The 16783-nt window shown below is 35.0% G+C and overlaps 1 protein-coding gene across 2 annotated transcripts in view; it reads right to left on the bottom strand.

Moving 5' to 3' along the window:
* LOC150100481 (arginine and glutamate-rich protein 1-like) overlaps positions 1-16783 on the bottom strand; it is a 179940-nt gene that overhangs the window by 121643 nt on the left and 41514 nt on the right. For both annotated transcript variants that reach the window (XM_090402832.1, XM_090402833.1), the window contains one exon: positions 11677-11870. In XM_090402832.1, coding sequence (XP_090258958.1) covers positions 11677-11837 — 161 coding nt within the window. In that variant the 5' untranslated portion in view covers positions 11838-11870. The remainder of the gene's footprint in view (positions 1-11676; positions 11871-16783) is intronic.

Below are 16783 nucleotides of genomic sequence, written 5' to 3'. Positions count from 1 at the left end.
AGTCATCGTTGAATCATTTAAGAGGACGTCCTCGTTTTCTTTTTCCTAATGGCTTGTACTTTAAGGCTTGTTTTGGTAATCTTTCTGTTTTCATTCTTTGAGCATGTTCCATCCATTTATTTTTTAATTTTTTTTAATTATATTTTTTAATTTTTTTTAATTATATTTTTTAATTTTTTCTATTGCTGGTTCTTGGTTTAATTCTTTCATAATTTCTTCGTTTCTTTTGTGATTAAATAGGGTATACTTTGCAGTTTTTCTCATAAACTTCATTTCTGCTGTTATTAATCTTTGTTTGTCTTTTTGTTTTATTGTCCAGATTTCGCTTCCATACATTAAGACTGGTAGGGCTAATGTATTGTTGTATACTTTAAGTCTGGTTTGTTTTTTAACTAGGTTTGGTTTAAATATAGAATTAATTACACCTGTTATTTTTAAAAAATTTGCAATTTTTACATTTATATCTTTTTCATATGTGATCATACATCCTAGGTAGTTAAATGAATTCACCTGTTCTAAGATCTCGTTATCTATTACTATTTTAGTTCTTGCTGGATCTTGTCCTTTAAAGGCCATATTTTTTGATTTTTCTGTTGATATTATCATACCATAATCTTTGGCTATTTTATTTAGATCTAAAATAGCTTTCTGTAAGTTATCTTCAGAATTTGTAATTATTATTTGGTCATCGGCAAAAAGGAGAGTGTTTAAGTTCACTGTAAGAGAAAGTTTAATTCCTTGATGGAAATTTTTATTCCATTTAAGTAGATATTAAAAAGAGTTGCTGAGAGGGGACATCCCTGTCAGACCTTGGTTATCTCTCTCTCGTATATGATAGCTCATGATTTAATCTTATTTGTATTTGGTTATTTTCATATATACTTGTGATAGCTTTTAGGATATTATTTGGCATTTGTCTTTCTTTTAATATGTTAAATAATATGTTTCTTTTAACTTTGTCAAATGCTTTTTCAAAGTCAATAAATGCAATATGTGTTTCTAAATTGTATTCTCTTCTTTTCTCTATTATTAATTTTAGGCAAAAGGCCCAGGTCTATACATGATCGTCCATTTTCTAAATCTATTTTGTACTTCTAAAATAAAGTTTTCAGAATATTTCATCAGTTTGCTATTTAAGATTCTGCTATATATTTTGTAACAGGAATTTAGTACATGTTACTTCTATAGTTTTTAGGGTCATCTCTATTACCTTTTTTAAAGATCATCATCATCATCAAATTCCTGCCATGTACCCACAAGGGGTGTACAGGATATGATAGTACTACATGAAAAAAATTACATCATTACGAACATCCTATCTACAATTTTCCTCCAAATCAGTCTGTTACTTGTCAAGGCTTCAACATTATCAGAGCTTATATTTCTATCATCTAAGGCACTTTGTACCGTATCAATCCACCTATATCTTGGTCGTTTTCCTGCCAACCTGGCAGAGAACACTTGTTTTGCTAATCTTTCTTCGCCCATTCTCTTTAAGTGACCATACCACCTGAGATTAGCTCTGCTAACACATTCTTGGGTGCTGACAATGTCAAGTTATTTCCTAATATCCTCGTTTTTAATATGATATTGCCATTGATGACATCTGTTCACGCCTATAATCATTCTCAGGACTCTCATATCTGCGGTCTCTAGTATTTGGTCAAGTGTTTTACTTCTGAAGCAGCTCTCAGATCCATAAGTTAAAATTGGTTTGAACACTGTCTTGTATACAGCTAATTTAGTGTTCCGACTAATTTCTCTCTTATTCCATATGAATTTATTCAATTCACTTCCTACATTACCAGCTTTGTTGATTCTGTTGTCTATTTCCATATTTAATTACCATCTTCACTAAAAATCGTGCCTAAGTAGCTGAAATGTTTCACTTGTTCCAAATGTTCTCCATTCACAACACATTTGTCATTTTCAATGATTCTGCCTATTTTCATTGTCTTTGTCTTTTTATTGCTGACCTTCATGCCATATCTATTACAACAGCTATTCAATTTAGTCAGAGAATCTTGTAGCAGATTTATTTAGAAGTATAACATCATCCACATAAAGCAAAGAGCTGACATTAACATCTCCAATTTTGATATCATGCTTAATGCCACTTTCCTTCATAATGTGATCCATATAGATAATGAATAACAGAGGGGATAATGTACATCCTTGTCTCACACCAGATTTAACATTAAACCATCTTCCCATACTTCCTTCAATTCTAACTGCTGACTTACAACTCAAATAAAGACTATGTATTGCTTGATATAACGCCCCATTGACACCATATAACTGTAGCGTATTGAATAGCTTCTCTCTTGGCACCTTGTCATATGCCTTTTCCAAATCGACAAAACTTAAATACAGATCTCTGTTATATTCCATTGCTTTCTCGACTATTTGTCGTAAAGTGAAAATCTGATTCTGACAGCCTCTATTTGGCCTGAATCCAGCTTGTTCTTCACCAAGCTTTTCTTCCACAATTCTTCTCAACCGTTTCTCAAGTATACTTGCATAGATCTTGCCAGGAACACTCAGTAGGGAAATACCTCTATAATTCTCACATTCAGTTTTATTTCCCTTTTTATATATGGGTACTATGAGAGCTCTACTCCAATCATCGGGAATTCGTCCCTCTGTCCAGGCTTTCTGAACTATGCAGTGCAGCCACTGTAAGACTCTTATACCACCATACTTCAGCATTTCTGGTCGAATATCATCTACTCCTGCTGCCTTTCCACATTTCAAGCCTTTGATGGCTTTTTCTACTTCAAGTATGGATATGTATTCCTGACTGCATGCCTGGTCATTGTTTTTTACCACTGCGCTGTCATCACTGCTTGTTTCATTTAGCAGTTTTTCAAAGTAATTACTCCATACTTCAAGGATATCTTTTTCTCTGGTTTTCATGTCACCTTTATCATCTCTAACTCCTTTTACAGCACTCTTTCCTCCATTCCTAAGCTTCTTCAACAACCTCCAGAATATTTTGCCACCTTCTTGATATTTATTTTCTATATTCTTGCCAAAGTCCTCTCATGACTTTTGTTTAGCTAGTTTTACACAGTGTTTAGCATTTTTGCATTAGTCTCTGTATTCTCTAAGAGAACAAGCTGACTTATTTGACAGGAACTTTTGATATGCTTTCTTCTTTACCTTCACTGCCTCTTTAACTTCCTGTGTCCACCAGGGAGTTCTGATTTTTTTATCCTTGCAGACAACCTCACCACATGCCTCTCTAGCAGAATCAATCAATGTTCCCTTCAGAGTTTGCCACTGAATCTCCAAAGTTTGATTCCTGTTCTCAAACTCTTTCATTTTTTCTTCAATAATCTTTGTGTTAAGTCTACAATTCACATCTGAGAGCTGTTCAACTTTTATTCGCTTTAAAACTTTCTTACATGTTATTCTTTTCAATATGAAATTCAATTTTATCCTGCTCAAGACTAAATAGTGATCTCTTCCAATTTCAAATCCTCTGTACACTCTAGTGTCCTGCACCAGGGAGAAAACATGACTATTAACAATAACATAGTCAATGAGACTTTTCTTATTCCTTGCCTCTTCTCTCCATGTGAATTTGTGCACATTTTTATGTTGGAACATGGTGTTAGTAATAACCAGTCCATGTCCTGAGCAGAAATCCAACAGATATTTGCCATTATTATTAGCTTTGCTCTTTTCTCCAAATTTTCCCAAAATATTTTTGTATGTCTCACAATCATTTCTTACTCTGCTATTTAGATCCCCAACAAGGAACAACTTCTCCTTTTTCATTGTATCAGTTCCTTTTTCTAAAGCCTCAAAAAATTCCTCCACTTCTACCTTAGTAGAACCTTCTGTGGGACCTTACGCACAAATAAGTCTCATTGTCCAATTCCCCATTCTGATATTTGCCCAAATCACTCTACTTGAGACTGCCTGCCATTCGAGAAGATGAGCCTCGTATTTTGCGTTGAATACTATGGCTAATCCTTCTTTTCCTTGATTGTCATTGCCTGAATATAACATTTTGTATTTATTGCTCAGAAAGATCTCACCAGTTTTTGTCTTTTTTGTTTCAGTCACTCCTATTGTGTCGATCTGGTACTTATCTAATTCCTCAGCTAGCTCCATTTCTTTGCCATTCAGGCTTCTTATGTTGATAGTACTGATCTTTAACTCTGGTGATGTTGAGTTGGGGTATGTTTTCAGATTTGTTCCAGTAGCTGACTTTTCGCTGTTCGCCCTGGTTCCCTGGCGAAAACGACAGGGGCCTTGTTTAACCGGGCGATGCCCCAGCCGGCATGAAATTTTGTCATGTCGTACCATCATTTTTTATTTTGGTTTAACCAATAAGAATACAATTTGGTCGGCTAAATCCCAAATTGCCAGCCCATCCTCGTTCATTCAGTATCCAGGTAGATACCCAACAGGGTGCACCACGAGAAGGTGAGGATTGGACATTAGGTCAGAAGCCCTGGTCGGTTCTCCACATTCCTTTAAAGGCTATGTGGAGGTCTCCTCTCAGTTATACAGCTTTGACCCTTAAGCACCCCCTTTTTTAAAGATAGGAATCGCAATTGCTTTTTTCCATTCTATTGAGGGGATACCAGTTGAATAAATTTTATTTAAAAATAATAAGAGTCTTTCTTTGAATCTTGTTCCTGCGTATTTATATAGTCTGAACCTAGCTTATCTTCTCCAGGTGATTTTCAGTTTCTTGTTTCTTTCAGGCTGATTTCTAATTCTTCTTTAGTTATTTCCTTTTCATTTTCGTTAATTGTTTGCCAGTTGCCTTTTTTTAAAATATTTGTCTGCCCACAATTCTGTGTAGTAATTTAGAAATTCTTCTAATTTCAATTCAGTGTTTAATTTTATCTTTTCTTTGGTATCTGCATTTAAGTGTTTCAAAATCTTATATACATTGGGTCTTATTTTATATAAATCATGTTCTAAATTAGAAACAAATTTGTTCCATGATTCTCTATGTCTTTTTCTGACTTCTCTTTTAGATATGGCTCTTATTCTTTTATATTCTATTTCATCTTCTAATCTTTTACTACTTAACCCTTTGTGATAGGCGTCTTTTTTCTTTTTGATTATTTCTTTGATTGTATCATCCCAGATCTTCAGTTTTTTCCTTTTATTGAATTTTTTGGTCTTTCCTAAGCTTTCATTTGCTGATGCATTTAGTATCGTTTTTATATTAAGCCATTCTATTTCTATTTTTTTATTTTGTTTTATTTTATCTAGATATTGGTTAATTCCTTGTTCATATAGCCATTGCACATTTGTGTCATTCAATAGTCTAGTTTTATAAACAAATGTTTCAATTTTTCTTTCTGTTCTTGTTACTTGTAGCCATTTAGGTGGTAATCTTAATTTTATTTTAACAAGGAAATGGTCAATGCTTATTTCATATCCTCTGTAAACTCTAACTTCTTCTCGAATAATCTTCTTGAATGACAGGCAGTCTCAAGTAGAGAGAGAGATGTGGGCAAATATCAGAATAGGGAATTGGATAATGAGACTTATTTGTGTGTAAGGCCCCAAAGAAGGTTCTACTAAGGTAGAAGTGGAGGAATTTTTTGAGGCTTTAGAAAAAGCTACTGACACAATGAAAAATGAAAAGTTGGTCCTTGTTGGGGATGTAAATAGCAGAGTAGGAAATGATTGTCACACATACAAAAATGTTTTGGGAAAATTTGGAGAAAAGAGCAAAGCTAATAATAATGGCAAATACCTGTTGGATTTCTGCTCAGGACATAGACTGGCTATTACTAACTCCATGTTCCAACATAAAAATGTGCACAAATTCACATGGTGAGAAGAGGCAAGGAATAAGAAAAGTCTCATTGACTATGTTATTGTTGATAGTGATGTTTTCTCCCTGGTGCAAGACACCAGAGTGCACAGAGGATTTGAAATTGGAAGTGTTGACTATTGAGCAGGATAAAACTGAATTTCACATTGAAAACAACAGCACGTAAGAAAGTTTTAAAGCGAATAAAAGTTGAGCAGCGCTCAGATGTGAACTGTAGACTAAAATACACAAAGCTTATTGAAGAAAAAATGAAAAATTGGAGATTCGGTGGCAAGCCTTGAAGAAAACCCTGATTGATTCAGCCACAGAGGCATGTGGTGAGGTTGTCTGCAAGGATAGAAAAATCAGAACCCAATGGTAGACACAGGATGTTAAAGAGGCAGTGAAGGAAAAGAAGAAAGCATATCAAAAGTTCCTGGCAAATAAGTCAGCTTGTGCTCTTAGAGAATACAGAGGAAAATGTAAGAAAGCTAAACACTGTGTAAAACTAGCTAAACAAAAGTCATGTGAGGACTTAGGCAAGAACACAGAAAATAAATATCAAGGTGGCAAAATATTCTGGAGGTTGTTGAAGAAACTTAGAAATGGAGGAAAGGGTGCTGTAAAAGGAGTTAGAGACGATAAAGGCGATATGAAAACTGGAGAAAAAGATATCCTTCAAGTATGGAGTAATTACTTTGAAAAATTGCTAAATGAAACAAGCAGTGATAGCACAGTGGTAAAAAACACTGACCAGGCATACAGTCAGGAATACATATCTATACTTGAAGTATAAAAAGCCACCAAAGGCTTGAAATGTGGAAAGGCAGCAGGAGTAGATGATATTCGACCAGAAATGCTGAAGTATGGTGGTATAAAAGTCTTACAGTGGCAGCACTGCATAGTTCAAAAGGCCTGGACAGAGAGACGAATTCCCAATGATTGGAATAGAGTTCTCATAGTACCCATAGTGAGATTCGCATAGTGAGAATTACAGAGGTATTTCCCTACTGAGTGTTCCAGGCAAGATTCATGCAAGTATACTTGAGAAACGGTTGAGAAGAATTGTGGAAGAAAAGCTTGGTGAAGAACAAGCTGGATTCAGGCCAAATAGAGGCTGTCAGGATCAGATCTTCACTTTATGACAAAAAGTTGAGAAATTCAAGGAATATAATAAAGATCTGTATTTAAGTTTTTTCGATCTGGAAAACGCATATGGCACAAGGTGCCAAGAGAGAAGCTATTCAATACGCTACAGTTATATGGTGTCAATGGGGCATTATATCAAGCAATACTTAGTCTTTATTTGAGTTGTAAGTCAGCAGTTAGAATTGAAGAAAGTACAGGAAGATTGTTTAATGTTAAATCTGGTGTGAGACAAGGATGTACATTATCCCCTCTATTGTTCATTATCTATATGGATCACATTATGAAGGAAAGTGGTGTTAAACATGATATCAGAATTGGAGATGTTAATGTCAGCTCTTTGCTTTACGCTGACCATGTTATACTGCTAAATAAATCTGCTACAAGTTTGCAAGATTCCCTGACTAAATTCAATAACTGCTGTAATAGATATGGTATGAATGTCAGCAATAAAAAGACAAAGACAATGAAAATAGGTAGAATCGTTGAAAATGTCAACTGCATCATGAACGAGGAACCTGTGGAACAAGTAAAACATTTCAGCTACTTAGGCACGATTTTTAGTGAAGATGGTAAATTAAATATGGAAATAGACAACAGAATCAACAAAGCTGATATGGTAGGAAGTCAATTGAATAAATTCATATGGAATAAGAGAGAAATTAGTCAGAACACTAAATTAGCTGTATACAAGAGTGTTCAAACCAGTTTTAACTTATGGATCTGAGAGCTGGGTCAGAAGTAAAACACTTGACCAAAGACTAAAGACTGCAGATATGAGAGTCCCAAGAAAGATTAGAGGCGTGAACAGATGGCATCAATGGAAATATCATATTAAAAACGAGGATATTAGGAAAGAACTTGACATTGTCAGCATCCAGGAATGCGTTAGAAGAGCTAATCTCAGGTGGTATAGTCACTTAAACAGAATGGGCGAGGAAAGATTAGCAAAACAAGTGTTCTCTGCCAGGATAGCAGGAAAACGACCCAGAGGAAGACCAAGATATAGGTGGATTGATATGGTACAAAGTGCCTTAGACGATAGAAATATAAGATCTGATAATGTTGGAGTCTTGATAAGTAACAGACTGATTTGGAGGAAAATTGTAGATAGGAAGTTAGTAATGATGTAAATTTTTCATGTAGTACTATCATATCTTGTACACCCCTTGAGGGTACATGTCAGAAATTTGACGATGATGATGATGTGAAATCTAGCATCTAGTGAAAATTTTGATGTCTTTTCATTTAATATAAAATAATCTAATATTGATTTCCATCCTCTTGCTGCCCAAGTATATTTATGTATGGTCTTTATGTTTATAGAAGGAATTCATTATTTTTCGGTTATTATAAACTACAAAGTCAATCATGTAAAATTAGTTCAGTTATCCGTTGCTTGAATGCGAGGAATGTTAAAACAGCTGAAATTCATCAGCAAATTATTGAGGTTTATGGAGAGCAAGCAATGAGTAATCAATGGTACGAAGATGGGCAAGACTTTTTTAATGAAGGAAGGAAGGTGTGTACGATGATGAATGGAGCGGGCAACCATCTTTAGTGACTGACAATTTGGTGTGTTCAGTTAAAGAGAAGATTCGACAGAATAGGGGATTCACTATGACATCACTCTCGTTGCAATTTTCAGAAGTTGCACATTCATGTCTTCATGAAATTGTGTCAGAGAAACTGAATTATCGGAAATTGTGCAAGCTGGGTGCCGAAGTTGCTTAAAGAACAACACAAAGTGAATCGGCTGGGCAGTGCATTGGAATTCTTGAATTCACACTACCATGAGGATGCCGATGCTTTCCTGAGCAGACTTGTCACACGGCACCTGACTTGGGTGTCACACGCAACCCCTGAATCCAAACAACAGTTCATGGAGTGGAGGCACATCTCACCACCAATCAAGATGAAATTGAAGACAAGGGTTTCCACTCAGAAAATCATGTGCACTGTGTTTTGGGACAGATAAGGAATTTTGCTGGTAGACCTCTTGGGTCAAGGCTCCACAATCAATGTGAATATGTATTGCCAAACCCTTAAGAAACTGCATTGTGCGATCCAGAATAAACGACGTGAGATGCTTACCAGGGACATTGCTTTGATTCATGATAATGCCTGCCCACACGGGCACATAACACAACAACTTCTCACCACCTTCGGCTGGGAACAATTCCATCTTCCCCCATATAGTCCTGACCTCGTGTCAAACGACTTTCACCTGTTCAAACATCTGAAATCTTTCCGTGGTAGCCGGTGGTTTCAAGACAACGATGAGGTCAAAGACGCAATCAATACTTGGTTTGCATCACAGGTGGCAACCTTCTACGATGACGGTATACAACTCTTGGTGTCCCGTTATGATAAGTGCCTGAAAAATGGCGGAAATTATGTAGAAAAGTAGTGAAAGATGTCTACTTTAATTTCCAATAAAGTTTTTTTTTGTAAATATTTTTGTTTCTCTGACAGCCCATCGGAACTTACTTTCTTGACGTCCCTCGTATAAAAATCAAGTGGATATTAGATCCAGCATTATTTCAAATGCTGAATGCAGAAACTATGAATGTTTCGTAAATATAAGTTGACCAGAGAGCTTACAGAAATACATCCGCCAGCATTTATATATATATGCATGCTACGGCAACTCATAAATACCAGTGGATGTATTCCTGCAAGTACACTGGTCAACTTATTTTTACGAAACTTTCATAGTTTCTACATTCGGCTTTGAAATAATGCTGGATCTAATATCCAGCATTATTTCAAATTGATTTTTATTATATTATTTTTGCATCGCTGAACTAAAGCCTTTTGGCTCTTTATATTAGTAAATGCTTTTACACACAAACCAAGAGTTCGCTTACAAAAAATACACCTCTCCGACATTTCAAGTTCCTTAGTATTGAAATAGAGTTTTTGCTCTCTTAAGGTTTCTGCCTGGTCTCTGAAGAGAAAGAACCAACCAGTTCGAAACAACTGTCAGGCGCCAGTGAAACCTTATCAAAAATGGACTAATTAGAAAGCAAATATACGGATGCCTGGGCACCATTCATGTTTTCTAAAGTAGTAAGCAATAGGGCAACTTGGTTCTTGTAAATGCCAGCGGTTGTATTCCTGTAAGTACACTGGTCAACTTATTTTTACAAAACTTTCATAGTTTCTACATTCGGCTTTGAAATAATGCTGGATCTAATATCCACTTGATTTTTATAATATTATCAATACAAGACTTTCGGGGTAAAGCCAGCTTGTTTAACCTTATAGTTATAATTCTACTTATGGAGGCCATGACACTAATGCCTCTGTTTGAAGGGTAATTTCTCCTTTTCAAATACAGAAGTTTTATTATCATTTTTTTTAAAGATAGGAGTTGTATATGACAATGACCACTCATCAAGAATCACATATTCTAGAACTTGATTTAACATTCTTATTATTCCTGGCAGCTAGTCACCCCCATACTTCCACAATTCTGTGAGTATGCATCCTGAGCCAGATGCCTTTACATTATGTGACCTTGCCAAAAAATCTTGCACCTTATCTTCCAAAAAAAAAAAATGGATCCATTAGCTCCTCCTGTATCCTCAAATCACCATCTGTATCTTCTTCAATGCATGCCTTCTTATTTTCAGTTAGAAGAACCTTAAAATGATTCATCCAAGGTGTCATAGGTTTTAATCTCATCAAACAGTTTCATGTTCTCATGTACCTGATGGTCCTCTATGCTGAGTAGAATTGTTATAGGAAATGAAAATGAAGGTAAGTTAGCAGGTCTCATACAGAAGTGGTAGGGTTTTCCATAGGGTTTTCATCCTGAAAAACAGGTAAACTTGCTAGAAGAGCAATTTACAAACACAGTAGATAATGAAGAGAGTACTAACTGTTCTATCATAAATTATCTACATGTCAACACAACAAAAAGTATTATTTATTAAATATACTGCTAAATATTTCAGTTTGAAATTAACTTTATTAACTACCTTTATTAACTTTATAAACTAAATTAACTACCTTTTACAAGGTAGAATGCAAATAATTGATTTATTCAAAAGAGTACGAGCTGTGTGATGTTAAATTGCTAATACTAACCTATCATAAGCAGTAAGCATGTAAGAAGTCCATTTACGTAGCCATGAGAGGCAACTGACCTTAACAAGATAGGAAGGGATACAAGACGACTTTAAAAACAGACATGGTAGATTGTCTGCTACAGGACATACTCACATGCAGTTTTAATCAACATTATTGAACAAAGTTTTCATTTAATGGTACTATAGCAATAATGACACCTAACTTATGTGGAGAAATAATGTGTTTAATTTAATTGCCACTGGCAGCAAAGATAGCATACCAACTATTCAACCAACAAGCTGTGGGTTCAATTCCAGTGGCATGGATGGTAATTGGAGAGTGGTGATCAACTGGCTTGAAAAGTTATCATGTCTGGTCATGAGAGAACAGACTTCCTGGATTATCTAACCATAGCACATCCAACCTTTTGTATCATATTCATGTCAAAAATAAAATAACATAAAAAATAATAAATAAAATAAAGTATTATTAGTGTATTATGCAAAGGGATACACAATGCCATGTGGCTTTTTTCTTAATTAAAAAATGACTATAAAATTGTAAATTCTCTACAAAAATTCTTTATCTAAAAAAAGAAAGAACAGTTTGTTTTTGTTTTATTCATTAATGAAACTTAAAAAAATTTCTTTAAAAGGCCTTACCTTGCACGCTGCCTTCTTTCTGGAGATCTTGATTTTATTCTGGATCTATTAGTTCTATCTCTACTTTTTTCTCTCGAATGGGCTCGTTTATGAGAATGTTTACCACGATGCCGATGTCTAGATTTGCTAGGCGATCTACTTCCACTTCTTGAACGACCCATATCGAATTTCAACAGAGAATATATTATGTGCCACTGAAACAAAAACAGAATGAGAACAAAAATTTAAAAGATATATTTATTTTAAAATATTATATACATATATAAGTAAAGTGGATATTAGATCCAGCATTATTTCAAAGCAATATAGAAACTGTGTAAGTTTCGTAAAGTAAATTGACCAGAGAGCTTACAGGAATACATTCCCCCGGCATTCACAAGTTGCCTTAGTATGGACCATATAGAAGACATAGGCACCATCCAAGCATATATTCGCCTTTTATTGGTCCATTTTGATAAGGGGTTTCACCGACCTGACAGCTGTTTTGAACGGGTTGGTTCTCCTCAGAGATCAGGTAGAAACCTTATGAGAGCAAAAGCTCTCATTCAGTACTAAGGAACTTGAAATGTCAGAGAGATGTATTTTTCGTAAGCAAACTCTCTCTCGATCATTGCATAAAAGTAATTACCAAAATAAAGAGCCAAAAAGCTTCAGTTCAGCGACATAAAATTATATAAGTCAAGTGGATATTAGATTCAGCATTACTTCAAAGCTTAATGTAGAAACTATGAAAGTTTTGCAAGGTAAACTGAGCAGAGAGCTTACAGGAATACATTCCCCAGCATTCACAAATTGCCTAGTATGGACCATATAGAAGATATAGGCACTGCCCAAGTCTATATAATTAATTACTTAGTAATTAATAACTTGCTTAGTTACTTTACTTAAATTAATTACTTTAAGTTACTAAAGTAACTTAAAGTACTTTAGTACTTAATTAGATACTTTACTTAATTACCGTATTTGCCGGCGTATAAGACGCACCCCCTTTTTTGTACACATTTTTTAGAAAAAAAAAGATTTTTTAGTTCCTCTTCCTGATTCTGCCAAGTTCTTATAATTTTTTCAGTTGGGGGTGGCCCAAAATGCCTCTCTGCAGCCCTGTTTCCATGTTCATCAGCATACACAATCACATGTAGCTTGAATGCAACATTGTAGCAATGCCAACGTTTTTCAACCATAATTTGCAAAGAAATTTAGAGAAAATTTAATGGCAGAAATTTATCACCATTCACAACAACCTCGACAACAATTGAAAAGTTTAAACAAACAGGAAAACAGCTGTGATCGTCAATGACAGCGCATGTGCATCCACTGAACTCAACGTAACTGGAATGCTCTCACACACCGCAAGGAAGCAAGAAAGAAATCACATAACTCGGAACAGAAAAAATTTCCAGAAATGAAAGTAATAAAAAACTAAGTATCACCGTATAAGACGCACCCTGTTTTTCAGACCTATTTTCAAAGAAAAAAAGTGCTTCTTATACGCCGGCAAATACGGTACTTAGTAATTACTTTTATGCAATGACCAAGAGTTTTGCTTACGAAAAATACATCTCTCTAACATTTCAGGTTCCTTAGTACTGAATGAGAGTGTTTGCTCTCTTAAAGTTTCTACTTCATGTATATAATACATATAAAGAGAACAAAGAAACTTGATAACATTGGATTTTAAAATCTGTAGAGATGCTCTTTAGGAAATATATATGAGGGAAGTGTTTCAAAAGACAGCAGTAGAAGGGATGAGTGAAAAAGAGAAAAGAAAAAAATTAGTTCTGTGAGTCTGGAGTTACACAGCAAAGTCGAGCTTAATAATTGTGATATGTTTTAACAGATTTAGATCTGGGATTGGGGAGAAGGATTATTATTATTAATGCCAATTTTGATGAACAGCATTTGTGGAGAGATTTGTAGAGCATGCAACAGAAACTGAATGGCTCTATAAAAAAAAAGTGAAGTAGTGAGAGATGGGTCATTAATCCAACTAATTTTGCTCTTCTGTACTCAGTCAAGTATTTTTAGGAAGCTCTCGCGGACACCACAAGAAACATAGAAAAGTATCCGACAGTTGGATAGATATTTGTGATTAGTATAGAGCCATTCAGAAGTAACATACAGCCTCAAATGAAAGAGAAAAAAAACTAATTTTCTGGATGCTAAGAACATGTTATTAGTAAGCGATTTTGAAGAAAAGTCTTTATGTGTGTGCATGCATGCGTGTGTGTGTGAGAGAGAGAGAAATAAAATAGGATTATGTTTTACAAGAATTGAAATTACATAGTTATTAGAACCCCATTGAAGAACGGTTTGGAAATCAGAATTTAGGATTGTGTACAGAGGCAGTTATTCTGCAAAGTTTGATGATTTGTGTAGTGCAAGGCTTGTCAAATAATTGTGTCAAAAACTAGTGCAGTGAACTGCAACTAGCATAACTGTGTACAGGATGTAAAATGAAGAAAGTCGTTGATATATGCAGAAGGCCCTTCATTTACAAAAGTTTCATTTACACTGATTTGAATATCTGCAAGTTTGAGAATTTTCAACTGGTTTCCTTAGTTTCCTTCAAAAATTGTGAAAAGTTCTAGTCATCACTGCTGCCTCCAAAAAATTAACTGTGCAGCACTACTGAGTGGATCGAGCACTGTGTTTCAGTAGTTCTGATTATTATGTTGTGTTTGGTAGTGGCTTTTTACTTAACATGGAATTTATTTTAAAACTCAGTTTGAACTAAAATACTGTACAATATTGTGCTCCATTATTACAGTTTATTCTGTACTTTGCAGAATAAACTCTATATATGTATTATATGATACTGTTAAGAAATAAATGTGCTTTTAATGCATGTATATAACGCTTATGTTTAAAATATTAAAATTTTGCATTAGTCTCAATTTTCATATATCTGGAAAGCATCTCAGCAAAATAAATTATAATTCTGGTTTTGTTTATGCCAATTTGATATAAGCTAGCACCTCTAGGAACCTAACCCTGGCATGATGATAATGATTTATGGTTTTAATGGTGCAAGGACATCAAAAGTCATACTGCGCCATATCAAAGGTTATAGCAGTACACAAGGTAAGATATACCTAATCACAAACATCCGTGCCTGCAGCAGGATTCAAACTTGCTGGTTGGAGAGAAGGTAAGTTAACCATTCGGCCAACCAGGCCAGCACGCTGGCATGAATCAAGGGCCTAGTGTATGTACAAAAGTAAAAGAGCACTGTGGAAAACTAGCATTACTTGCACAGCTTGAGGATGAAGATCTGTCCACCATCATGTAACATGTATTCAGAGAGAAAGCTGGCAACCATTTGCATATATTAGAAGAAAGATCATATGATGGTCTATCATCTATGACGTTTACTTAATAGGCTTTTGTGCCAATCAAATCCTTAGTAATATCAGGGGTAACTACTTGATATTCCCTAAACTTTTCTATAGCATTTGTTCACATGTAACATAAGCAAAAGGTCTCCAGTTGATCAACAGTGACAGAATCTATACTGGCAATGGTTTATTAGATGAGAGCAGCTTCAAGGTAGCATAGAAACTAAGTGCTAATGGTTTTTTTAGTTTAGAAAGAAGTGTAAAGCGAGTGAAACTGGACAGTAATCATATTATAAAGATTTATCACCTATATTAAGAACAGGTTGAATATAGGCTAATTTCCAGCTACAGGACTGATATCAGTTGAAAGGAGAATATAAAAAGACAACACAGAACAGGCATCAACTCTGCAATATAAAACTTGAATATAATCAGAGAAATGTCATCAGGCCAAGATTCTCTTGATCTCTTTCTGGCAAAATATCAAAGGAGGCACTGAAATCATATGATTGCATTTGCCAGCATCTATGCAAGAATTAGAGAATAAGAAAGAAGGCAGGGGACTAGCTTTTTCTGTGAGTAACAATGCAATAGAACCATCCAGGTGCAACAGATGGGAAAGTATAGTTGAACTGAAGTTATGATCAAGATGTTTAGCAAGAGCCCAAAAGGATGACTGCCATTTGGACAAGATAAAAGTTTCCCCTTTTAAGAACTTTCAAAATCAGTTTTGAATGTGCTTATAATTTGCTTACAAGTAAACTGATAGTAACTCTGATGAAAGGAAAGTGTGAATCATTTTTTCTCTTGAACAGTCCTGAACCATCAGACCTTCTGACAATCTTAGATGTTCTGAATTTATTCACAAATGTACTCAGAGAAGAAACTTTAGACTTATTTCAAGATCTTTTTTTCTACTGGATAGATAATACTTTTTTTTTTTTTATTTCAGGATAGATACTGGGAACAAACATAAGATCATGCTATACCATGCACTCCCCCCCCACCCCCCACTAACTCCAGTTCTGGCTAACTTAGTTACTGAATCTTTGAAAAGAAAGCCAAACAATAATATCAAACCAAAAATTTTGGCTGTGTTATGTTGACAATATTTTCATTATTTTGTCAAGATCAAACAAAGAACTGGAGTGCTTCAAAAACTTATATCCTAAAATAAAATGCACTTTTCAGCTTGAAAATATAGGACATTTCTTGAAATTCTCCAAAGTCTCTAAAGATCTCTAAAGTCACTTAATTTTTTAGTATACACAAACCCACTAACACTAATAGATTCCTACATGCTTCTGCTCACCACCACCCCTTATAGACGATAGGAATGGTCAAAACACTAAGAGAGAAAGCCTACACCATTTCCAACAGAGAGAGAAAAAAAAAAAAACTTTCTTACCTCACTCGTACTATATGTATCCCCTGGATATGGACACAAGAATCAACAAGATTTTGAAAACTGCCCAATACATCAACTAACATGCAAGACTTCAAAGGTATGGTTGGCTAAGCAGTTAGTGTAACCACTCTCCAATCAACGCATCACAGGTTCAAATCCCACTATGGACATCGATGTTTGTGACTGTCTTTAGGTGGGAGATGAATTTCATCACACAGTGCGAGACCACTGTCCCACTTACTGGAATCCTCAAGTGGCTTGAAAAAAGTTCGATGTTTGGTCTTAAAGCAGGGTTTCTGGACTGTGTAAAAATAAAAAAATTACGAAAAATTATATAAAACTCATAAAAATGGGGGGGGAAATA

Source organism: Typopeltis vanoorti, chromosome 13 (assembly GCF_054136105.1).
Source record: "Typopeltis vanoorti isolate ZY-2024b chromosome 13, IOZ_Tvanoo_1.0, whole genome shotgun sequence".
NCBI classification, from domain to species: Eukaryota; Metazoa; Arthropoda; class Arachnida; order Uropygi; family Thelyphonidae; genus Typopeltis; species Typopeltis vanoorti.
Note: the sequence above shows the minus strand (reverse complement) of the source record. Positions and strands in the feature narration are given on the sequence as shown.